This window comes from Manacus candei, unplaced genomic scaffold, assembly GCF_025592945.1.
Source record: "Manacus candei isolate 608988 ecotype Guabito, Panama unplaced genomic scaffold, ASM2559294v1 h1tg000008l, whole genome shotgun sequence".
Taxonomy (NCBI): Eukaryota; Metazoa; Chordata; class Aves; order Passeriformes; family Pipridae; genus Manacus; species Manacus candei.
Genome location: NW_026138056.1, coordinates 28023419 through 28049414, shown reverse-complemented (window position 1 = coordinate 28049414; position 25996 = coordinate 28023419). Strand labels below are relative to the sequence as shown.

The window sequence follows — 25996 nt, the reverse complement described above, 5'->3', positions numbered from 1 at the left end:
GGTAAAGTACTGTTCTTTATCCTTACACCAGTTGAGAGATCTTGATTATAATTAGATACAATTATTCATAAGTTGTGCTGTATAGAATAAGGCCAAAACTTAAAACTTACAGTGAACAGGCTTGTCTTTTTATTGATGCAGAGCTCTATTAGCTCTAGCATATCATATACAGTCTGTAACAACATTGTTTTTACATGCAGTTATTCTTTTGGTACAGATGGGGACAGGGGTTAATTATGACTTAGCTATGCATTTAGGACAGATTTTACTATTCTCATCTAATACGCATTTCTAATAAGATAAAAGGCCTTATGTTCCCTTAGTGCAGTGCTTGGATCAGCGCTGTTACACTTGCATATCACTGAATATTCATGACTCTACAGTTGGTATGCATATGTATGTAAAAAGGAAGAAAGTTGGAATAAAATCTGGGCAGTGACTGTTTCACACATGATAAGCATAAGGTGTTTAATGCAAAATTTCAGGATTCTATCATCTGTGGTAAATTATATCAGAGGATGTAGAGCAGGCGTTCCTTCTGAAATCCCTTCTACATATCTACTCAATCTTCATCCTGGCATCTCCATACCTGTCTGGTGATCCATTCATAGGAATCAGACAGGTAGGAGCAGAACAGAGACACAGCTGTGAAATGGGAATTTAAGTTAGATTACTTTATTTTGTTTGTTTTTTAGGTAGTTTTGAATGGAAGAAAGGTAAGGAGGGGCATGGAAAAGATGCATAAAATTGGAATTGATGCTGTGCTTGACAAATAAGGTGATGTGAGATACAATGCCCTTACAATAGTGAAAAGCAGACGTTACATATGTCATGAGGTGTAAGACCAGCTTTTCAGGTAAGTAACAGTAACCAGCAAAGGAGGAGTTATGGCTTTAACTGCCCACAATGTGCTGACATCTGTGCATTCATGTTCTGTCTTTGGACCATTCAGAAATGTTGCTGCATAACTGCCACCAGATGATGTTTCACCTGTTTTACACAAAGGATGGCACATATACTAAGCTTTATGTCCTTTTTACTTTTATACATGCAATGCAATATTATTTTGTTATCCATCCTTTTATCAGAACCTTTAACGTTATCACAACCAAAATGTCTTCAAATGCAAGGATCTCCCCTTTTTGGGTGATCACATCAGCAGTTGAGATCTACATTTGTAGCACAAGGCATTCAGATTTTTCCCATTCTCCAATACCTCCTGCTTTAGTCAGAAATGTTGTCACTTCCTTACAAGGGGCTGTTCCTTCCCAGTTAACTATCATAGTTGTCACTGTGCAGCTACTTCAAATCTCTCTTCACCATCTTGATTCATCAATAGTAAAGGTAAGGCACTTCTCCAGATAATTCCCATTACCTAATTCCAAAATAAAAACAGTCAGTGTTTTGTATTGTACATATGTTTTGCTCTACATCTTGGTGATCAAGGGGTTTTTTTAACCATGTTTTTTGGAAAGCCTCAGGTTACAATGTAGCTGGTTTTTTAAGCTTTTGGGTTTTTATCATTGATTAATTAAAAGGAACAACAGGATTTCATTTAGTATAGCAGAGAATGGGAATTTTTAAGCGGAACTGACACATCCCTTTACAGATGAATTTGTAATTTGATGTACTAAGAGAGGGGTTACAAAAGAGAGGAAATAAGATGAGGGAAGAAGAGAAGTAGGATACAGGATTAAGTAGAGTGATTGAACATTAATTTGTTACATGTTTATCTTCTTATTTATTCCAATAAATGAAAATTAGGGCTATATCCGAAAAGTGGTAGGATGATGCTGTCTCTGGCTTCTATGCTATGAGGAATACAAATGTACTTAGAGCTTTTGTAGCCTTGAATTCAACGCCACAAATTTTAAAAGGTAGTATTTTAAATATTAGTTATGTGGTAATTAGTCTGTCAGATCTGGTTGTTTGCATCTAATAATCTGTCTTTTATGAGTGTGGACTGATGACAAATTTTTCTGAAGTCCATAAGAACTCTTAGTGTTCAGAGTATCTTTAATGGTGGCCAATAGTAGTCTAGGTTGCTAGCATTTACTGAAGTATTACACTGACAGGGGGTTTTCATTTTGCAATAAATGCTGACAGAAACGACTGATATACAGCTTCTAACAGTGCAGCACTTTCCTACTGCTCTTCATACTGTTGTATCAATTCTGGCTCTTCTGAGCTGGTTATGATCTTGTAACTTGAAGCCCTAATATTTTGACTTCGTAGGGTAATTTATGGAAGGTAAACCAATGAGCTACCATTATGGTTTTTTACTGTCTCCAGGCATTCAGCATTGGTTAATCTCTTGTACCTCATTTTATGGAATCTAAGTTTACTGAGTTAAAGTTGGAAAAGCAGTCTGTGATTTAAATGCATCTTTGTCTTGTACTTGGTCTTTGGACACTGAATGTAATTGTAGCATTTAGGATTCTGGGATTTGTTAGTAGTTGCTCGCTCAATCTTCATAATGAAAATCTTAATTTTATCTGTTGGATTGATTTGTTACACAGTCATTCAGTGTTTTCCTTGACTTTGTCTATTTTGAGAAATAGTCCTTTCTTCCAGGAATGTAAGAAATAAATAATAGTTTCTGTGATTGCAATATGCTACTGGGTTTTCAATTAGTGTTAGTAGTTATTCCAAATGGTTAAAGAATCAATTTATGTTCTTTAGAAAATGATAGGTATTTGGCTGAAGTATATAGAAATCCAGACAGTAATACAAAATCAATCTTTTGTAAGGTTATTTGAGGTAATGATATAGCGATAAGTTAATTTTACAGTGATTAAGAGACAACACAGTTGGGGCTCTTAATTAGACTTTGATCTGAGGATATTTCTCTCTACACTTGATGAGCAAGAACGAGATGAGAATTAGTGGTAAGACATGAGGCTTTGAGCAGCTGGGGTCCATGTTCTGTGTTATGAGAGTTGGTGTTAAGGAAGATTTTAAAGTTAACTGAATACATATTGTTTGATTTCTCATCTTTAAAATTTATTGATTTTAAATTGACATCTAAAATATCCTCTGCCATTGAGAGTACCTGAAAAGAACAGTTAAATGGTATACATTTTCACCAGAAAAAAAAAAAACAACAAAAAACCAAAACCAAACCTCCAAGCCAATTAAAAAACACCCCACCCCACATTAAAAAAAATCTCAGCATTCTTGTGGTGGGTGGAAAGGTAGTCTTCGTTTGCTGTCTCTGGATACTGTAACTTTATGAACATAAAAGGAGGGATAATAGACCAAGGGCATGACTTGCTCTTGTGCTCTCTCACACACCCGGTATGGCAACACTGAATGCATAATGCCAAGTGCATTGTAGCTCCTGAAGAGAAAAGGAACTATGTGTTAGTGTTATCTCCAGAGGGGGTATGATTCCTGGCATGTCCACTCTACATGCTCCTTCCCCATGCCTGAGCCATAGATCTCAGTGCTGGGACTGGACAGAATCTAGTCCATTGAAAAGGCTAAAAAGTTTTCCGGTTGTTTCTTTGTGTTGAGATACTTTGTATAATAAACTAAAATAGTAATAATTAATGTTAAAGACACTTTATATATCAGGAATTTTTCCATGGCCTGAAAATCAAAAGAGTTGTCCAGGCAAAAATACATGGTTAATGATGGATATAAAGAAATAGCATAGGAATGTAAGAATAAAATTGATGACTCTGAATAACAAAATAAGTTTCAGTTTACAAAGCAGAAGAAAAGAATCAGTGAAAGGATCCAAAAGTCTGAGTAAGAGGAGGCACAAAGGGATAGGTCCATTACCTAGATGTTATTAAATAAGAAAGGAGAACAAGTAACAGACTTTCAAAGACTGATTCTTTACTTCAGAAATTGTAAAAGAGATATATTGTGACCTACTCCTTTCATAAAATTAATCTTATACAGGAAATAAGAGTGGAACCAAAGCACAGAAAGAATAGCCTAAGGAATCTTAATATAGATGTGCTCAAGTGGCAAATCCTAATAAAATTCATCCTAGAATGATTGAGGAATTAGGCACCACTGATTTTATTTATTTATTTAATATCCCAGAGGGTGAAAATAGCCAGCAAAATGGATTTGTACATGCCTGTTTTTGTGCCTGTTTATTCTTCTGTTAAGAGAATTATTGAAACTGTCAGTTTTGATTACAGATAAAGGTTTAGGAGTAAATAGTTTAGCAATTAATTTGTATCTAATAATGGGTAGAAGAGAGATTGTAAAACAGCCAGTATGATTTGATGAGACCTGTTTGTAAGAAACCTCAGTCTGTTTCTCTTCTTAAAAAGGATCACAAGTTTAGGAAGAGGAAAATTTTAAGTAAAATACAGCTTGATTTTAACAAAGTCTTTTTCCCTACATAGACGAACTAAGGAAATGTATCCTATCTCCATTAGATGCTGATATTATCAGCATCACGTTGAAAAGTTGCCTCTACTGAGTAATTATCTGTAGTGCCCTGTCAAGATGAAAAGGCATTAATGAGTTGGATGATGGAGAGAACACATACTTAAAAATGTTACTCAGGATAGTAGCCAGAGAGGGGTTTAAAATTAGTTTGGTTTTTTTACTTTGTTTTCAACATAAGATATGAATCCAAAAAACTCTTGATGGGTTTGGAGAAAATATTGAAAATCAACAAGATGAAAAGCAATGCAGGCAAGTATGAAGCACTGCATTTAACAGGACAAACTCAAATACATGAATCAAAACCAGGAAATAATTATTCAGAGAGAAAAGTGACAGAAAAAGATAAGAAGATATACTAGACCTCAAGGTAAATTCTAATATGCTGCTGGAAAAGAGGAAAGTTGTTTATTTGTGGGGTTTGTTTGGATTTTTTGTTTGGTTTGGTTTTTCTGGAGGATCATACCAGGCATCTTGTAGGAAAGAGGATATTATCTAGTTTGGCAAATCTTCTGTGCATAGTTGGCCCCCTCACATGCCTTGCTGCTTTTTGCTCTTGAGAAGGTGCAACAAAATGGAAATTCTTCTCTGTTGTTGTTACTGTTTTCTGCTGTGGAATGAAAAGCATCCTTCTTTGTAATAAAGATGCTTTAGATTGGACATGAGAAAAAGATTCTTTGTAATTATTAGAGTGATAAAACACTGGAGAACAAACTACTTAGAAAAACTGTGGAATTAGCTTTCTCGGTAGTTAAGCACCTGTCAATACATTCCTGAGCCTGTGTTTGTGCTGAGGTAGGATTTGGTAGTCCCTTGTGGTCTATTCCATCCCTGCATAAGTATAATGCTCTGAATACATGTTTTGGCTGCCCGGAAGAGATCATCTAAAAGAGTTGGAGCAGTAAGGAACAAAGTTATTTTAGTAAATATATTTTTATTTGGTTTCCCAAAAAGCGTTTTTACAAATCATGAAGTTATTTTGAGACTTTTGCATATAGATTCATTTTTCTTTTAATGATTATGCTAGAAAAGCAGGAAATGCAATTGCAGTAGTTCTGAGATAGTAGAAACCCCTTGATTACTTATCCACAATGGAATAGTCCTGTGGAAAAAATGGCACCCAAGAGGTTACTTGGATTTGTATATTTCTGCAGGCAAAGTTTACAGACCTGTAAATTTAAACGTAGAATTTTTGTAGGCAGAATGCATTGACAGATGTCCGTGATGGTAATACATCTCATACTGATAGTTCCAGAAGAGGTCAATAATAATGCTTATATTGATAGCAGCAATGCAGGAGATGTTACTTGGTATTATAGCTAAAATCCATGTTATCACCTTAATTATAATTACATTAATATTGACAGGCTGTTGACAATACCCACATTACTATTGATAGATTTCTGTCAATAACGTTTCCAAATAAAATATATTCATTCATAATTTGTACAATGCTCAATAACAGCGCTAATATATATCAGCAGAAATTCCTCTTTCCCTAGTGATATACAATCATTATTTTTTTGTTTTGTAATGTACTGTACAAGTGTTTATTTGTTTAGTTAAAAAAATCCAAAACAGACAAAATATAGGGTTTTTTAAGAAAGAATCATATTAGTTTTTTGATTTGTTTTTTTTTCTGGGAGGCCATTCAATTTTTTTCTATGCAATATCTGTGACAGTATAAAATCAACAGAGAACCTTTCAAGTAGTAGTCTTTACTATTCTGTCTTAAAAGGTATTTATATAATAAGTTAATCACACATAGAGTTTATCATATATTTGAATGTTGATACTTGTCTCTTTCATTACTGCGTCTATGATTCTGAGTTCTTAGGTTTTAAACTACTTAAAATAAGAGAGTTAAAACAGTAAGGATTTGACAATTCCTTATGTCCAGTTGGAATTTCTTGTGTAGCGACTTAACACACAGTTGTCTCTCTTTCTTTCACTTCAACTCACAGAAAAGTTTGACTTAATCTTCACTGCAGCCCTTAGGTAGTGGAAGATTACTCATAGATCACTTCTTAGGTGCCTTATCTTCAAGTTGAACAATCAAGCTCTTCTCATATATCAGGTCTTGGGGGTCCCTGATGGTATTAGTGACTGGGCTCTTCAGTTTGCTGACATTTCTTTTGTACTATTGATAGAAATGAGGCAAAACTGGAGGTATTATCCCAGGTGTAGACTCAACAATGCCAAACGGAGGGTAATAAGCACATCCTCCAGTCTGCTGGCTATACCCATGCTAATACACTGCAAGGTTGCACTGGTGACTGTGTTCAGCTTTTTGCCTACCAGAATCCTTGCATCCTTTTTTCAAAGTGGGTATACAGTCATAGAGGCTCCCAGCCTATAAGGATCAATTGACTTTCTTGTGTATTTCATGATCCATCATAATCTTATGTATTTGACACTTTTTCCTTGGATTTCAGAAAGTTACTGATGACCATTCCTCACTTGCTCAGGTTTCTTTAGAAAATATGGCTATAATGGAGGGAAAAATCTCTACAGATTTAGTCTACCTTACTTAAGAGAAATCTGCAACAGAAATTTCTCACAGCACGTGGGATAATGGAACACAGCTGGAAAAGATGGTTGAACTGATGCTGGAAAATCGTCTTAGTAAATGGATCAAGGAAGTTGTTTGATAAGATGTCCCTTTTGAGTAACTTCAGGATTTTTGAAGGAGATTTTGCGTATTGGGAATTGTATAGAACACTAAAACAAGTTGAACTGAGTGAAATGAGTAGAAGAGAAAATGAAGAAGACATTAGACTTCTAGGGGTTATGAGTGAATAATACTGAACCAGAGTGAGAGGTTCCAGAGCAAATGGTTATAAGAGGCTCTGGTTCCTAAAATGGTAGTGGGGTAAGACGAGGGGTAGAAGGATGGATAATCATTAGCACCCAAACTCTTGAAGTGATACAGTAAGATCTAGTAGGGGTTGAATTGACCCTTTGATCATAAAGTAGAGGAGTGAAGTTATTTGAGTAGTACTGAAAAGTGTTTCCTGTGCTTTGGTTCTTGCTACAGAACAGTGTGAGTGAGACAGGCTTGGGTGTACAGCCTTTTGTATGCTGGCTTTTCATCCTGTCTGAGTTGATGCAATGAACCCCAAAGCTGTTTGTCCAGAGGAGGTGGCCTTGTGCTACTTTCAACCCTATTTTGCCTGCTAATGAGGAAGGAGAAGTTTAAAGGGGTTTTCTGTAAACTAGGTCTCTGTGTCAAGAGTTTTAGTGAAATGCTTTTCTTGGTTATATTTTACTCCTGTAAAACCTTTTGCCAAAATGTCTTATTTCTGTCACTAAATTAAAAGAAATTCTCTTAATGAAAGCGTAGTAGCGTTTTCTCCGGACGTGAACTTGAGGTAATAATGAACCAAAAGGCTTTTAAAAAGTCTTAAATAAATGTAGCTACTTTGGGCAGCTTGTGGCTTAAAATCTGGAGTGTAACAGGTGTTATCTGTATTTTGCTATTGCAGTTGGATGCATTTATTTTCTTAGTCACAGAATTCCAGATACAATAACATTTAAAGGAAGCAATTTTTAAAAAGTAAATCCTAAATTTGTTAGTATTTCGAAGATCATACTTTCAGGTGTAGCTACAGAAGTGTTCATGTTAGTATATTTTTCTGTCCTCCCCACTATTCTTTTCTAGATTTTTAGTTAATGAGTTCCTTTTCCCAATTTTTCCATACAACACCATAAAATTTTACAGTTCTTTCTGATCTATTTTAATGTCCAGTTGAATATTAGAGTTATACCCTGCAATATTTTTTTAAATGTATACAGTGAAATACTAAATTGGTGAATTTTTCTAAATATCTAGATGTTGAACACTTCTCTGTAACCAAATCCAAATATTATTTATGAGAAATAGTAAAATATAATTTCTTTTGAGTTGAAATTTCTTACTGTTAATGCAAAGCTTCTTGAAAGGATTGGTAACATTAATAACAAATAATAGCATTCTGAATATATTTATTTACTGCTGGTATATTACAATTTTGTTATCTTTAATAAAAAGAGAAATAAGAAATGCTCCATTACACTGAAATCTATTTGTGTTTGATTCCTAGAAAGTTTTTTCTCTGAAGAAATGGCCTCCAGCACTGGAGATGAAAAGGGCGTGAATCCTGTGCTCAGAATAAGTCAACTTGATGCTCTTGAACTAAACAAAGCCCTGGAACAACTCGTGTGGTCCCAGTTTACCAACTGTTTTCATGGATTTAAACCAGGGGTGTTGGCTCACTTTGAACCAGAAGTAAAAGCATTTTTATGTCTTATATTATGGAGATTCACTATCTATTCCAAGAATGCAACTGTGGGACAGAGTATTCTGAATATTCAATACAAGAATAACTTATCTCAGACAGAGAAATACCAACCTCTGAGCAAACAACAAAAGTTATGGTATCTTATTTTCACTGTTGGTGGAAGATGGTTGGAAGAAAGATGTTATGATTTATTTAGCAATCGTCAACAACAATCTTTCTCCAAAATTAAGAGCTATATTAGCTTTGGAGCTGGACTTCTAAAACTTTGTGGAGTTCTAAATTTTCTGATTTTTCTTCGGAAAGGAACATTTGCAACACTTACAGAACGCATTCTAGGAATTAGGTCAGTTTTTTGCAAGCCGCAAAGTGTTCGTCAGGTAGGATTTGAATACATGAATAGGGAGCTCTTATGGCATGGCTTTGCTGAATTTCTGATTTATCTACTGCCACTTATTAATGTACAGAAACTGAAACTTAAAATTTCTTCTTGGTGTTTACCTATTGCAGGTCTTTCCAATAGTGAAAACACATTAGCAAGCCACTGCAGGGAATGTTCACTGTGTGGGGAATGGCCTACCATGCCTCATACCATAGGCTGTCCACATGTTTTTTGTTACTACTGTATTAAAAGTAACTACTTATTTGATATGTATTTTACATGTCCTAAATGTGGCTCAGAGGTACACACTCTTCAACCACTGAAGTATAAAATTGAAATGACAGAATTGCATGTCTGATATGCGGTTGATTTTGTTTTATACAATAAATGAAATATATTGAAGAGATTAATGGAAGAATTCAGGGGCTATCGGAAGCTTAAAGATGGTTTTGGAGACTCTGTAATTTGTCGTAACATATATTTTTACTGCTCTTAGGTTTTTTTATTGAGTAACAGTTCTGTGATGCCCCGTCTGCTTGCGGGTTTAGGGGAAGGTGGTTGGATTTACTCCAGGTGGTGCATGGGAGAAACAACAAAATTCTCAGGAGGTTCAATAACAACTTTTACTTGCAAACTGTAGAACATTCTGACTGAATAAGGCACTTGACAGACTTAAACTTGATAATCTTTAACTCATCCAGACACAACAAGGCACTTTAATAAGGCATCTACTGGAACCTTTTGGTCTGGCTTACAATATATTTTGAGGAGAAGAAGGTAGGAGAAGAGAGAGGTAGGTAGGTTATCACCACCCTAGGATGCACTGTAGTCTCAACAGCTTTTAAATCCAGAAGCCCTGCTGTTGAGTCATGAGGTGCAGAAAGTATCCAACCTTAGCTTCGGATTTTGTCAGCAGTTTAAATTGAAGGAATTATAGAGGTGTGATGGAACCACTTTTGTCCTGCAGGTTTTAATGATGGCAAACCAAGAATGTTTATATAAAATGAATCATTTATTATTACAAATGATCAAACAAAGATCTTAACCAGAATTATTTACTATACAATATGAATGCTAAAACTACTACTAGTATAGTATAAGATAGGACAGCGCTCTATATTGAAGCCATTCTTGAAACAATTATATTAAGGGAAGCAAAAAGAAATAATTATAAAGTAGAGATTTAATGTAACTCAACCATACCAACGCTTGTGGGGAGATCTCTTTCGCTCAACTTCGAGGAATATCATTGGGGATCATCCCCAGCCCGAGGGAGGAATCTCTACACATACACTCAAGAAGAGTTATGTTAGAAGAACCTGACTCTATGAAAGGGGACTGGACTTTTATAGTATAAAAGTGATTGACTGCTACTCGCAAATTTGCAGGCCAGCTACCAGGTTATCTGTCACATCCAACTTTAAAAAGCAGGATTTGTGTTTGGAATATGGTGAACCAGTCTGGTTTTAGCATAATTCAACACCAAAAACATTACCATGGCACCACTGATAACTCATCACAGATAACTTGCATTGTTTGCATTCTCTGATCAGATTCTGGGCCTTATCAGGGTAGACCCTACTGCCACATGCATGTGTCACCATCCTTTTATCTGTTCTGGTCTGCTGGGGCCCTTCCCCAGGTGAGTTGATGCTGATTTCAGAACTGAAGTCTCGTGGGTGTGTTTGCACAGACCCAGAGTTGTTCCTGGTGGGTCCATGTGGTCGACTGCCCCTGTTACCATGTGGATGGGTGGCTGACTTCCTAAAGTCACTGCACACCACAGTGTGAGAAGACTCAAGGGGGCAGGGGGAGCAGTGCACAGCCCTCCTACTCAGAGCTCGCCTTCTTCCCCCACTGCTTCCCACCTGGTTGTTTTGACCCAGTCAGCCATTCCTGTGGTGTCCTACAAGTGCCAGCTTGGCTGTGAAGCAAAGAAAACAAGTTTAACAGCTCTACTACTCTCTCTCAGACTACTTGATCCCAGTTTAGTACCCCTGTGTTGTCAAATCATTTGTTTCTAGATCTAGTTTATCAGCCTGCCACTTCTTCACTGCGTATTATATACTTCCCTCAAAGACAGAGAGGACACCCAGTAAGCTCTTAACCATTTCGTGTATTTTCTTAAGCTTCTTGTAAAAGTTTGGGCCATTACTAACTTAGCTAGTAGATGCATTTAGTGGAACAGTCATCCTTTTCGTGCCTAAAGAATAATTTTAAATTTGTTTATTTATTATTCCCAGTGTGGTGTTTCACTAAAAAAAGGAGAAGATGTAAGATGAATTGTCATTTCAGCAGATTTTGAGTTTTTGTCATGTTCAACTACCATGACAGGATACAACACTAACTCAAAATTGTTTTCTGGTTAATAGACCATAAACTGTGTGATCCAGCTGGTAGATAGGTAAATACCCCATAGTTAACATGTGCCTACAGGAGATATAACCACCTCCGGTGCAAATACACCTTCATGAGTTGACTGAACTAGTTTCCTCAGGCAACTGTGTCTCTGATCTTCAGTGACATATATATGACCTTCCACTTCCCTACAAAGTTGAGGGATGAAGTCCATCATTCACTGGAATGTAGCAGCTGCCAAGGGTAACTTGCACTCTTCTTAGTCTGAGACACTGGAGAAAACTGTTTACTCACAAGATGCTGTCTGTGGGAGTTGACACTCTTCTTTTTTTGATGTGATCAAGATGGATGCCAAATCTCACTAACAGTTCACCTCCACATAGAAAAAAAGTTCAAACACAGTTATGTGCATGTTAATGCATTAAAATAGGTAGCTTTCCTGCTCTTTGCTTTCACTGTTTGGTTTCTTATTTGGCTTTGCAATGGTGTTACTGTTCTAATACTTTATCCTTTTATTCTTCAACCTGGTTTTATAAGATTATTTTTTGTAGTTCTTTTTTAACAGGAAGTCTTACCCAGAAGAGTCTCATTAACACAAAAATACATTTAATCCTCTTTTGACTCTTACATTTTCAAAAACTTATACAGATGATTTGAGTAAATAACTTTATGGTGGCTGTGTTCTTGATTGGCTATCATCAGTAGTCAGTCCCAAAAATACTATGGTAACGACTGATCCAATATCTTTGATCTACTTTTATGAAATGATTTATTACATTCTACATTCTACGTTCTGATTAAAACAACCCACCAGCCTATTTGTTTGAAGATCTTAAATTCTAGGTTTTGATCTTTAGAGTGACACACTTCGCTTTCATCTGATGCAATTAAATATAGTTTGCGAGTTTGTAACTATCTTTGGGCATCCCAAAACTTCATTAATTCTTCTACTGTTCTGTGAGTCAACAGAGACTTCAGAGCAATTGCTTCCACATAGTGTGCCGCAACGTTATTAGCCGTCAAATGTGTATATTAGCAGCCTGCCATATTTCTGTTATTTGCTGTTGCAATTGGAAACAGCAGGAGCAAATCTGTCTTCAGTAGAAGAATCAAAACTGGCAAGGGAGAGTATCCTGGATTCACTTCCTGATCCTGAAGACATTTTGTGTGAATTGTCCCTCCACATCTCTTAATACCTTTTCCCGAAGATATGTATTAGCAACCATGACTTTGAGGTGGTCTAGTGTCTCCAGAAAGTATCATCCGCATTTCTGCTACCTCTGTCTTTAATAATCCTTAATTAAGATCTTTTTGCATCCAAAATCCAGTGTTTGTAGCCTAGAATCATAGTAGACCTTTGTTTGCTGTGAACTCTCTTTATTCTGAAATTGAAGTCACAGTGCAATATTTTGTCAAAGGAGCATGGATTCTCTGTAGTGGCCTCTATTAGGTGTCATGTCCTTCTTAGATAGGAGTTAGCTTCTTTCCTATTTAGAAATGTTTAATTTTTCAGAATATTTAAAGAATGTTATCTTCCTTTTTCATTTCACCTTTCTCTGTCCTGCTGTTTGATTTTCCTAATCTGTATGAATTTCTCGAGGTTTGTTTTGTCTCTTGCAGCTTCATCCAGGTACACTGTCAGTACAAAACCTGTTTCCAGCAGTTCAGTACCTCTGTTGTACAGCTAGTTTTTGCCAGCTGTGCTATATTGCATTTGACCTCACTGTTTTTCTTCTGGAAGTGAACTTTTGATACTTAACTTCTGATGACTTATTATACCAGAGCATTGGCCTGCTAATGTAGCACCTCCTCATCACTGTGTTGGCTTTGTAGCCCATAGAATTGACCAGGTTTGTAAAGTCTGTTTCTTGTGTCATAACCAAACAGTTTGTGTTATCATAAGATCCTAGATCTTAAGGTGAGGGTTTAGTTCTTTTATTTCCCATGCAGGTAAGCAGACACCAGGCATCTCACAGTAGTAGAAGGTTTGGGAAGAGAGTGGTTCTTTTAGTCAGATAAAGAATTATTTAATTTTTTTTAATCTACCATATGGTGAAACCTTTGCTCAGTTTAGTCACAGCTGAGATTGATGAGACCAAGGTTCCAACTTACGTATTGAAAAACTACTTGCAGCAAGTTAGCTTTTTAGGGCTTCAATATTCAGCATCTTCCTTATAGCACTTGAAAATTAAATATATACCTTTTTTTGTATTGTAATTCTGTTTTGTTGTGTCTCGTGATATATAAGCTGCAGAAAAGGCTTACTTGAAGATATTACAGGAAAAAAAAATCAGATAATTTGTAGACTAATCAAGGGATAATTAGTTTTATATACTACTATATCTGGCAATGCTTCCTGCAGTAGAGGGAATAAAATTTATTTTGGAATGTTAATCTCTAAACAAAAGGGTTTTAGTGTTCAGCTACCATGAGAATGTACTTCTGAGTAGTCATTGGTGAAAAGGATAAATGCCTAGAATTTAAGGAAGCTAAAGGACCAGAACTTTTATTCAGTCTTGGATAGGAGTTACAACCTTGTATTACCAGTTTTCTTTGTGCTCTGTTGTTGATCTTTGTGTGCTGCATGAATATTTTAATTGTATCAAAAATCAGAAAATGAAGTGGTAACTGAAACAGATCGATTATATTATAAATATACTTGAAAACTTTTCACATCTTCATTTGAATGAGAATTACCAGTTGCCACAGTGTGATTCAGGACACATTCAGCTGAAAGGAGTTAGAGAACGCTGATTCCTTGCTTCCACAAGCTACCACCAGTCCTTCTACTCTATACGCTTTAAGAGAGGTTTTATTTAAGTAATGTTATACAAGACTTAAAAGCAGTATTTTCTGTAAAAATATTCTGTAAAAAAAATGAGAATGATAGTATCTGATTTCTGCATTACCTGGAAATATTTCATTTTTCCATAAATGATGGGCAAAGATGATCTCAATGAAGAGAAGATGTGAAGAAACATAAGAGATATATATTTCCTAAAAATCTAATGAATGTCCTTATTTGAGAATACTACTACAATTGTTATCTGGGATGTATCATTCATATGAAATCCAAGTTGACAAATAAATTATACTTTTTTAACAGGAGGTTCTGAAGTTTGCCTTTTTCTTTTGAAGGGTAGTTATGCTTACTCAATGGGTGATTTCATACTTTGCAAAGTGAGAAGCTAGTTTAGAGTTCACTTTAAAATTTTATTCAGTTTAAGGTTCCAAAGCTTTTTAATATTTCTTCTTGTGAGCAGATTAGTCATAGCAACAAATTATCAAGCATTACACTTTACTGTGTGTTTGCTAGGAAGCTGCCTTGGCTTGTTCTAAGAAGAGAATATTGTGACATGACTGGACACAGGATAAGGTCACATGCTTACTGCCACGATAGTAAAGTTGATGGTCATTTACTTTTAATAACAAATGTATGGTAGCCTGGGATACTGCAGCTCACAGTGAATACAACCAAAACCAGGGAGCAGTTTCAAAATGGTGTTTCCACCCGCTATGCATTCCCAGGAAAAACTCTTAGTAGAATTGGCTGAGTAGATTCCAACTGCCTGCCTTCTACCTCCCGGGAGAACTTTCCATGCTGACAACATCAAAACATCCACCTAAATTGTTACCGCAGTCTTAAGTTTCCACCATTCCAGGGGAGTCCTTCCAAGGTCGGAGCTGGCACAAGCCTGGCAAGGTGACCAAATAGATGTCACTTAGAAAAGACAGTTGTGGGCAGGATCCCTCTCAGGCTGGGAAACTGAGACCAGATGACTCACAAACGTGCACAGGCATAATTGTAGAGCATCTGCTGAGGCCAGCTAGTCATCTTTTCTGTTCTCTGGAGCACACTTGGAGTTTTGGACCTCTGTTCAAACTGTCTGCATTTTGTATGCAGTGAACAGACCTATTTTAGACAGGAGGTGTGGCCAGTCGTGCAACAGCAAGTAAAGGTAGTTCTATATCTTGAAGGCAGTTTTTAATAAGTACAATGTCCTTAGCTGAATCCTGAGAACAGCTACTTCTTAGAGAACAAACTGGTGGAAAGTATGGTAAAGTTGACCAGTGTGCTACAATTCATCTCGAATCCATGTCGGGGACATGTTTCAAGGATATTTCAGGGAACAAAAGGTTGTCAGTCTGGTACATGCTCTGCATTAGGCTATGTTGGAAGAGCTGTAATGGGGAGCTAATGAGAGCATGTTGCAGTAGGTCAGGAGAGTGGGATAGGCTGACTCTTCTGCCATTTTCTGTGTCCATTGCAACCTTCTGTCTAACCTCTGACTGCAGACCTGCTAAGTGTTATTAAGCTGACCAAAGTGTCCTGTCATTCCCCTAGCTTTTAGTCACTTACCAATAGCTGCTGTGCCATCTTGGTTAAAGATATTACCTAAATAGTCTTTTCTGTGCCAAGGAAATAACCCAAGACAGCATCTCCAAATTGTTTGTACAATTGGGAAGGATACCTCTGGTGCAATAACTGTGTCAAGGATATTCCTTGGAGATACATTGTCTTAATGGAAGAAATGAGTCACAGCTTATAGGTTCAGTAGAAGTCTTGAGGCAAATACACCTGATTCCCTAACAAGGCTGCTAGCCTGCCACGTGTAGTTAGTTCTCTTGTTTGTGGCCTGAAGACACAAGGCAGAAAGGATCAGGGTTTTCTGCCTAGGGGCAGGGTAGTCCCTGGGCCACTAGGAGATTGCCTACTGCAGCAGGCAAAGACAGTAGGTTGTGTTTGTGGCAGTATTGACTCTTACTTGGGAGGCTAATTAAGCTCTTCTTAATATGCTTTTGCACTGATGAAGATTTCAGTCATCTTCAAGTTGGTAAGTTCCTCATATGAGGGACTGCTGTAGCCAGTTATAATATCCACAAATCAGTGTCCTGTAATAAAATAAAAGTTTCTGTGATGTGAATACAATATTTATTGATAACTCCTAACTCCAGCCTCTGTTGATGCATGCTCCTACCTAAGATTGTGGATCCTGTGGATTGCCCCCATCTAATAAAAGTCACATGATTCAAAGAGCAGATAATTGCCATCACTTCAGGTTGGCTTCCACAACAGGCTCTGACCATCTCTCTGATTGCTACACTACCAATAATAATGACCAATCCCTGATTTGTTCCATATTAACCCAAAAGATCAGTATTGGGCAAAACTGGAGGCAGTGAGGGGTGCTGGACACAGGAATCAGAGCTCTAGAGGAATGTGGATCCAGGGTAAACAGCATGGGGATTTCAAAGAGGGCCTGTTCCGTGCAAAAACTATGTACTCACTGCTGTTCATTCCGTACACAAATGGCAGAATGGTCCCAGTGTGGTGAATGGTATTTCTGCTCCAAAAGCAACACTTGGATGGCCAGAGCATGCTGCAAATGCAAGCATGAGGTGGGCAATTAGCCAAGTGGCACAGCTCCTATTAGACACATTGAGGAAGATAGGGTAACAATTCGGTTGTACTTGGTTGGTTGTCTCCAGGTGTAAGCAAACCTGGCTGTTGCAGAAGATGCAGAGGGACCTGCAGCGTGCCTTCTCAGTTCCATCCTTTTCATAATCCCTGTGACCGATAGCAGCAACAGCAGGCACCATGCAACAATTTGAAAGGTGATAGATGAGTGGCAAGGCACAAAGCAGTGCAGGTTGCTCATAGCATCATTGCTTAGTGCCACAAAAACTCATCTTCATAAAAATATACTAAATTGATCCAAGAAAAAATGGTACATTAGCCACACTTGCAGAACCAATATAGATGTCAGGACGAGATTAGAAGTATGAAGAAAATGGCACTTGAAGTTTTTCACATACACAGCAAAACAGCTTTTGCTAAAGAAATGCAAAATGCATTACTCATTAAAAATAGATATCTGCACATTTCCAGTCACCTACAGCTATTCCTGGAAATATATGACTGGGTCCAAAAAGAAATGACATTCAAGCAGTGAATGAAATGTCTCAAGATTCTAAAAGTAATTACAAGATTATAGCAGTCAAACCCAACTTTTTGAATGTAAAAATAAAACAATTATTTTGGTTAAATTTCCAAAATTAGCTCCACTAATTCGTTTGTGGGCATACAACTCTCTTTAAGATACATATGATTGTGAAAAGTTATTATTCACATTGAAATGGTCAGTTCTTACCCCTGAGCTATCAGTTTACCTCATGCTTAAAAGATTTTTTTAGAGAGGGGACATGCAAGGAAAAGCATGCAATTGTTTTTCCATGATTACAGAGAGACATTGCCTCCTTTTTGAGGAATTGCTCGTGAGCATAATGTTTTAGATCTACTTTTTGAAGCAGATTTTTTGGTAAAAGTATTCATTTTATTTTAAGATATGTTAACAAAGGTAACAGTGTTAATATTGTCCCTGCTTTGGTTTTTTTTCTTGTAAGACCTTACAAAATGGATGGAATTTTTAATTCTGTTATAGATGTAAAAGCCCCTTTTTAACATTTTGTAAGTAGATGATATTCCGTTAGTGACTGCCTTTTCAGTAATGTGGTGGTCTAAATTCTGAATTCTATTATTTTACATCTACAGCAACTGAAAGTATATTTTTTATAAACAGCAAACTTCACCTCATAAAAATTCATTACATAAGGGCATAAACAAGTACTTTTCCTTCCAGTCATTGACAGTAAGTGATTCATCAGTTTTCCACAGAAAACCAATTTCATTGCAGATGTTCTGCAGACTCCCTGAATTGTAGAATCGTATCATCCAATCCCAGCACAAGGAAGGTAGGAATTTTTTAAAAAAGGGGGGGGGGAAGACTGTGCTTAGTCTTTTTAATAGGATTGAATATCATTTGCTGTCTCATCAGTTTTGTGAAATAACCATAAAGTAATCAGCTTGCCATTCTTTCCTTTCCTGTACAGGCTATCAACTTACTCACAATGCTGATTTCATAGCAAGTACATGTAAGTGAGTAACTTGAAGGAGAGAAAAATCTTCCTTTGAGATTAAACAAAATGTAACCAGGTTACATAGTTGTCTTTTCTTCATTCTTTCTTTTCTTTCTTCCCTCCTTCATTCCTTTCTTTCTTACTTGCTTAATACTTCAAAATACAGAAATTTCCCATAGTAATCAGCCACTAATTTTCTTTGTCTAACAGGCTTGCTTTTTTTTTCCTTCGTAAAAATTTTTTAATTAAAGTTTACTTTTAAAAGAATTAGTAATTAACTATTAATTTAATTCTGGTTTTCCACAATGAGCACAAAATAAAGGATGGACCTAAAAACTACTCTTTGCAAGTGTATGCAATTTTGTTTCATTCTATTCTGTATAGCGTATAGAGTCCACCCTAATACATTTCCATTGCATTAAGTTATGTAGATAGAGAATTCAATTCTGATAGCTGAAGGACGGAAAGGAGACAAAAGAATATATTGAGGTGAAGGTGAAAAGGGATGGAGGAAGTCTGAAGCAGAGAAACCAAAACACTAGCTGACAAGCAGCAGGAATCAGAAAGAAAATTTATTTTCCAATTGGAAGAATTAATTTCATCAATAACTCCAAGATGGGGTTGAATTTAGCCCTTAGAGAAGAACCTGATAGTAGCGAAATACACAGATTAAGTCAACAAGTAAATGTTGTTTTATACTGCTTTAAGTCTTACTGTAAGTCTCCTGTTTCCCATTTTGTTTTCCATTGCTACTATTCTTAGCATAGAGAGAACATTTCTCCAAGTGTCTGTGAATCAATGAACTAAAACCAGAGCAAGATCCGGTCTTAGAATCATAGAATCAAAGAATCACTTAGTTTGAACAAGACCTCTAGAATCATCAAATCCAACCATTGTTCTAGCACTGCCAAGTCCACTGTCAAACCATGTCCCTAAGTACCACATCTGCACGTCTTTTAGACATCTCCAGAGATGACTCAACCACTTCCCTGGGCAGCCCCTTCCAATGCTTGACAATCCTTTCTATGAAGAAAGTTTTCCTAATACCTAATCTAAACCTCCCCTTGTGCAACTCGAGGCCATTTCCTCTCATCCTATCACTTGTTGCTTGAGAGAAGAAACCGACTCCCACCTCACTACAGCTTCTTTTCAGGTAGTTGTAGAGAGCAAAAACGTCACCCCTGAGCTTTCTATTCTTCAGGCTAAACAACCCCAGCTCCCTCAGCCACTCCTCATAACACTTGTGCCCCAGACCCTTCACCAGCTTCATTACCCTTCTCTGGACGTGCTCCAGTGTGTTTCTTGTAGTGAGGGGCCTAAAACTAAACACAGGATTCAAGGTACAGCCTCACCAATGCCAAGTACTCAGGGATGATCATTGCCCTAATCCTTCTGGTCACACTATTTCTGATATAGGCCAGAATGCCACTGGCCTTCTTGGCCAGCCAGGCACGCTGCTGGCTCATATTCAGCCAGCTGTCTCTGGTCACCAGGGAGAAAAGATCAGTGCCTGCCCCTTCACTTCCCTTGGAAGCTGTAGACTGGTATGAGATCTCCCCTCAGTGTCCTCTTCTCCAGGCTGAAAAAGCAAAGTGACCTCAACCAGTCCCCATATGGCTTCCCCTCAAGGACCTTCACCATCTTTGTTGCCCTCCTTTGGACACTCTCTAATAGCTTAATATCTTTCTTATATTATGGCAGCCAAAACTGCACACATGATTTGAGGTGAGGCCACACCAGTACAAGGTAGGACCAGGTTAAGCAGGACCTACCTTTCACAAACCCACACTGGTTGAGCCTGATCCCCTGGTTGTCCTGCAAATGCCACATGATGGCATTCAAGATGATCAACTCCATGATCTTCCCTGGCATCAAGGTCAGGCTGACAGACCTGTCGTTCCCCAAATGCTCTTTCCGTCCTTTCTTATAAATGGGTGTCACATTTGCCAACCTACAGTCAACTGAGGCCTCCCCAGTTAGCCAGGACTTCTGGTAAATGATTGAAAGTGTCTTGGTTTGCACTTTCTTAATGCCCTATCTTGTATTTGTATCCACAAAAATAGTATGTAATTTGATGCTGAAAATGAATGGTGAAAGGCCTAAAGGAGAAAGCTTCGTTCAAAGTTTGAGAAAACAGCAAAATCCAGATCCAACTGACTATTGTTGACCTGATCAGATTCAGGATTTCAAGAAATTTAACAGCTATGCTATGTCTATACCAGAAAATGAAACCTGTCAGGACCTTAGTTTTTTGTTACTCTGGACAGTCTACATGGCACAGTCCCCATCTGTGTTCATAAACTCACTACTCATCATAAGAAAATGACTTTGAATGCTTGAGCTCAGCTGAGTGTATTTATATGTATATCTATAAACAACCACAGAGACTTAATTTCTAAGTAATTTCAGATATATTTCACACAGTGAGTGTTTCCCATGTATTGCAACTATGCTTACAGATTGTGTATTGTAACTGAGCTCAGTAGTAGATAAAAACAGAGAATGCGTGCTGCCTTCTAATACCAACCTCCACACAAAAAGGACATCAGTTGGATTAGGGAGTCATGAAAGCAGCATCAACTTCAACTTTGACATCACTGGTGCTGCAGAAGGATCTGTGAGTGCCCCCAGCATGCTCTCTGCTTCTTTATTGCTTCTCCAGTTCATTTCTTTCCAGGGCAGAATCCCCACATGGTTTTCCTCCTGTGACTGGTAGAATTAAGCAAAGGAGGTCAAACTGCTGGTGTCCATGTTTCCAGTGTAGAATCCATGATTTGGTAAGAACAGTGCTACAGAAATCATCCCTTCATTCCTGTTCAAGTTCTTGCTGTGTAAGGACAATGGGGCAAAGCCTAGACTGGTTTAAGCATAACTATCTCCTAGGCTCTTTCCAAACTTATTTCTGGCTCCAAACCACATAGGACCAGGATACTGACTGTGTGTCAACAAAGAGAAACTGATTTTGACATACCTACTAGAGGACAGTGCACTCAAAATACCCATTTGTCCTTTGCAGATTATAAAAGCAAAAACTTGAGCCCATCCTAAAGCCCTGAGCATATACAGGGCTTTCCTTCAGAAATCTACAAAATTTATCCTGTATGTCTGTATTTAATTGTGTTGTAAACAACATGGATGACTAGCAAATCTAAATTCAGGAACAGGATCAGATACTTAATTTCACAACTGGTACACATGTTGTCATTAGTCATGCTTTCCTTTGTATCCATGAAGATGGAGCTATGGAGTAAGTGCCAACCAGCACAAACAGATCTGTTCAATCCTAAATTCAAGTGTGGTGAAAAATGACAAATTGCACCCTGATACCAAGAAAAAATTGATTTCTTCATATGTAAGATTATACATACATAAATATATAGAGATAGATATATGGTGGTTTATTAATTTTAAGATTTACTGTTGTAGAATTACGAACTTTTGTGTTCTTTTGAAGGCAGTGCAGCTGTTCCCCAGGGTGCCAGAGATTGTAAGATCAGACACCTAAGGAGAAGAATTTACACAGTTTTGTAAGAATGACCTGTGACAAAACATAAAAATATGTTCCAGGAGAAAAAAAGCTATAGACATATGGACAGAAATAAAAAGATGAGGAAGTAATTTCAGAGAAAAGCTTAAGGAGGACTTGAAAAAGGAGAAGGTACTTGGCAACTGGGGACAAGAAAATTTACCTCATGCAGCCACTTGGATTGAGGAGAGCAGCATGTAAAATGAAAAAAAGCTGATTCTTACTGAGGTATTGAAAAAACCTATTGAATTAAGTTTTTCCTTTAAAATGCCTTGCTGGAGTTTTCTGTGTGAAAAACAATCAGCCTGCTAACTGCAGGCTCCAAGTGAATATATGGGAAAAGATTTTTCTTTCTGTGATATAGGTTACACTGACATGTAGAATGGAAGTTTAATACTGCACTTTATCATTAGTCCAATGAAATTACAGATATCAGCTCCTTTAGCAAATTAAAGTTATACCACATGGAGAAAAGGATTAAACCACATATAGAATTAAGGTTATCTTCATTCTTTTCTGTCCTTCAACCATTGAAATGAAAAGGGTCGGTTCGAGAAAGTTGCTAGGAGACCATAATCACAAGTGTCAGAATAATACATTTTTATTTAAAATAGGAAATGTTGATTAATGAACATACTTAACAGATAATGAGTAAAGGTATTGAAAGCATCTATGTTCAATCAAATTTCAGGTGAAACATTTAATTTATATATTGAAAAGCCAATGAGAATTGAAAGTCTTCAAGGTAAAACCAACCAACTCATGCAGTTAAAACTGAAGGACACAACAGTTTATGAGTACTTGATTAGAAGCCCCTGGATACTAAGAAGCAAGAGCAAATGTTTCCAGTATGCAAGTCCACTAAGACTAAAAACAAAGAACAAAAAAGGAAATTATTTAGCTATTAGTCTCATATAGACATCTTGTTGAAACTAAGGTAAGAGGAGCCATCTGCTTCAGAAGCAATGGATTGGTATAAAAATAAGATACTGGAAAAGATGGAAAAGATGTTATGTTAAAATTAGAGAAAACTAAACAATAAATAAATTGATGGTAAAGAAACTTCAGCCTAAATTAAAAGATCGTTATTAAAACCTGACCAAAAGGGTCCTAAGATTTATTATACCAAATCCTCCAACAGTGTTTGATTTAATTTGTGTCATGAGAATTTAAACAGGTATTACACCCTGAAAACACTAGCATGGTATTTTGCATGCAAGATTTATGATCCTTATGTTCTTGGAACCAGGAGTCTATGTTACATAACTAGGAATCTGAAAGTATGAGGCATTGGCTCTCCTCTCTCACATTTGGATGTAAGTGGTAATGCATAATAAACGGCTCACTGTGATGACACCTCAGCTTCATGCACATAGCATGGATTGTGTCCTTATTGATTCATGTCATTGTCAAGGAAACCAGTCAACAAGACTGTCCATCCAAACCAAGTAAACTAATTTGAATGCTATGAAGAAATTGTTTCCTATATGCCGATAGACACCTGCAGAAGACAGGAAATGAGATACTGGTCCAGCATCCTACTAATAACAACAAAATCTTACTGTGGATACAAATCTTGCTAAATCTTCTAGGGAAAAAATAAATCTGTACTAATAGAACAGGAATCCAAAAAATGCTCTTGAAATAATGGTAGTTTGAAATAAACTTACCATTCTATTATTAATGTGGAGCAATCATAGAAACATAATATATTCCTGTGTGTTTTACTTGATAAATAATAAATCCAGACATTTCTTTTTACCAAGCCATCACTTAACTAATTCTGACTTAAATATTTCTAATAAAGTATTATATGCATAAGTTTAGTTCTAAGTACAGCACATATTATTTCTAATGAGGAAGGGTAGCTGCATGCAATGAGACAACAGTCATGCCTAAAGCAATTACAATTCAGGAAAAATAAAGTTTTGGTGATGTTAGCTGAAATGACAGCTACTTATACAGAGAAAGCATAACCTGAAAAAGTGCTTCACTTAAAAGAAAAATAGATTAATGTTCTTTTAACAGTTGGCTCAAATTTGAAAAATCTTATCAGAAGCGCAGTGTACAACTGATAGTGTCTCTGCTATCCAGTAGAATTATAAAATTAGGGGAAAAAGTTTTGCTGATTTGTAAGGGAGAATAAATGTACCTTTTGTGTACAAAAAAAAAAAGATATAGCACTAATATGGAAATGGTTTGTACTTCCAAAGTTTGTAGTGGCTTGCATTAACAGTTCCAAACCTTTTTAATTCTTATTTAACAATTTTACTTCTGATCTGAATAAAGCTTTCTGGGCAAACAGGAAAGGACTGACACTACAGATTTGTCTCTTGAATGGTGCCTTTATCACCTACTAAAAAAAAAAAAGTGAATAAGAAAAAATTACTGTTTGCTATTTTGAGAGAGAAATTAGAAACTCTAACAAAATATATTTGTTTGAAGTCTGATAGTATAATTATTTAGTCATCTTTATATAGTATGAAATTATACCGTATTGCTTGTTTAATTTATATTTCAGTTTAATTTAACACCAGGTCTTGAATCTGTGTATTAGTTAATGAATCCAACTCACCAGAAATTCAATATGAGTAATCAGCCAATAACTAGCAAAATTAATTAATTTCTATTGTGTAAAGGAAAAAACAAAGTAATGCTCTGTATAAATTAGTGAACACTTTGTCTTCCTGTACCTTAGGTGAGTTATTTGCTGAAATATGTAGCAGAGTTTGCTCTTCTCAAGAATCTTGGAAAAGCAGTTGCTAGATAAATTTCAGTTATTATATGGGAGGAAAAAGCAGATATGTAGAAATTAGTAGATTCCTAGGATATTTAAGGGAGAACTTCTTTAAACTTTATATTCACAAAAAGAGACTTAAATAGTAAATAAAATAAATTTGATTAGTTTTTAACAGAAATAATCAGGTTCTAAGAGAATGTTCAACAAAGTATTTCAGCACCTAAATCCAAGACAGGAATCCACAACCCCTGTGGAAAGTGTAGGCACCTTTCTCTCTACCAGTAACTTTACTACTACAGTAAAATTCTTAGACATGTCTTAGTCTGGTGCTATGCAATCCCAAAGTACAGCTCTTTGGGAGAGAGAGCAGAGCATGACAATGTTCACCTAGTGTCTAAAACAACTTGGGATTTATTAAGCAACCATCCTATACCCATGTCTCCTGAAAGGCATGTTTCAGCAGGCATGCACTGGGATCTCCAAATGTGCGTTGACAACTGAGACTCATCCACAAAACAGAAAGAAGCTGCAAGAGGTGCAACTGCCTATATCTGTATCTTTTATTATAACAATGGGTAGAAGTGAGATTTGATTTCTGTGATTTACACCTCCTGGAAGTTCAGCTCACACATGCCTGTGAGGAGACAGCACCAGCTCTAGATTAGGCTGCAGGGGAGGCAACAGTCAAATATGTAAGAGTTTATACCGTCTAGATGTGTCCTTTTAATGATCTGTTTCCTTTCTGTATAGGTTCATCACTGTGCTTTCCACTTGGAAGCAAGTTACTCCTTATTTTCAGCTGAAAAGGTAATAAAGTACTATGTTGGAAGAACTCATCATGGCTGGGCTTCGCGAACAAAGATTTGGGGAGGGCTCTACCCACGTTTGTTGCAAGCACTTTGGTGGCTGAAAAGGCCAATATGAGATAGACATATCCGATTGCAAAAGGCACAGCAGAAAGACTCCTTAGGTGGTAGTTGGAAGAACTATTCTGTTAATTAATATATCTTTTTATTACCTCTCTTGATTGCCAGTTCTGTATCTTCTTGGTTCAGCACTTGGGAGATACTGAAGATAACTTCCATAGATGTCGACAGTAACTGAGTCAACAATAAGAGTTGATGGTATTTGATGCATCTTAGAATGTAATAGTTTCTGCATTTGTCTCTTTTTTTCTTCACTTTATCTACTGGACCTAAATTATATTCAATTGCATCATTTCTAAATGATTTTTTTTCTGTGAAAGGTTCACCAGACAGTAAAATTAGAATTTTTGTGCCTTTATTTTTAAATCTGAGAAATAACAGAAGACAAAATACTTTATACCATCATATTTTAGTAATAGCAAAAATAATTCCATTTTAACTTATAATACAACGCTTTAC

The 25996-nt window shown here is 36.7% G+C and overlaps 1 protein-coding gene across 16 annotated transcripts in view; it reads left to right on the top strand.

Annotated features, from left to right (window-relative positions):
- The window catches only part of PEX2 (peroxisomal biogenesis factor 2), a 55125-nt gene that overhangs the window by 9541 nt on the left and 19588 nt on the right, over positions 1 to 25996 (top strand). For 4 of the 16 annotated variants that reach the window (XR_007902072.1, XR_007902027.1, XR_007902032.1 and 1 more), the window contains exon 2: positions 25362 to 25418. The exons of 4 other annotated variants lie outside the window; for them this stretch is intronic. Coding sequence is in view for 7 of the 12 variants with exons in the window: in XM_051775761.1 (XP_051631721.1) it covers positions 832 to 856; positions 8493 to 9427 (960 nt within the window). In the remaining 5 variants the exon portion in view is untranslated. Of the gene's footprint in view, positions 1 to 695; positions 857 to 8492; positions 18361 to 25361; positions 25419 to 25996 lie in introns of those variants that run through there. 8 more of the 16 variants (XM_051775772.1, XM_051775768.1, XM_051775779.1 and 5 more) reach the window with 5 other exon arrangements.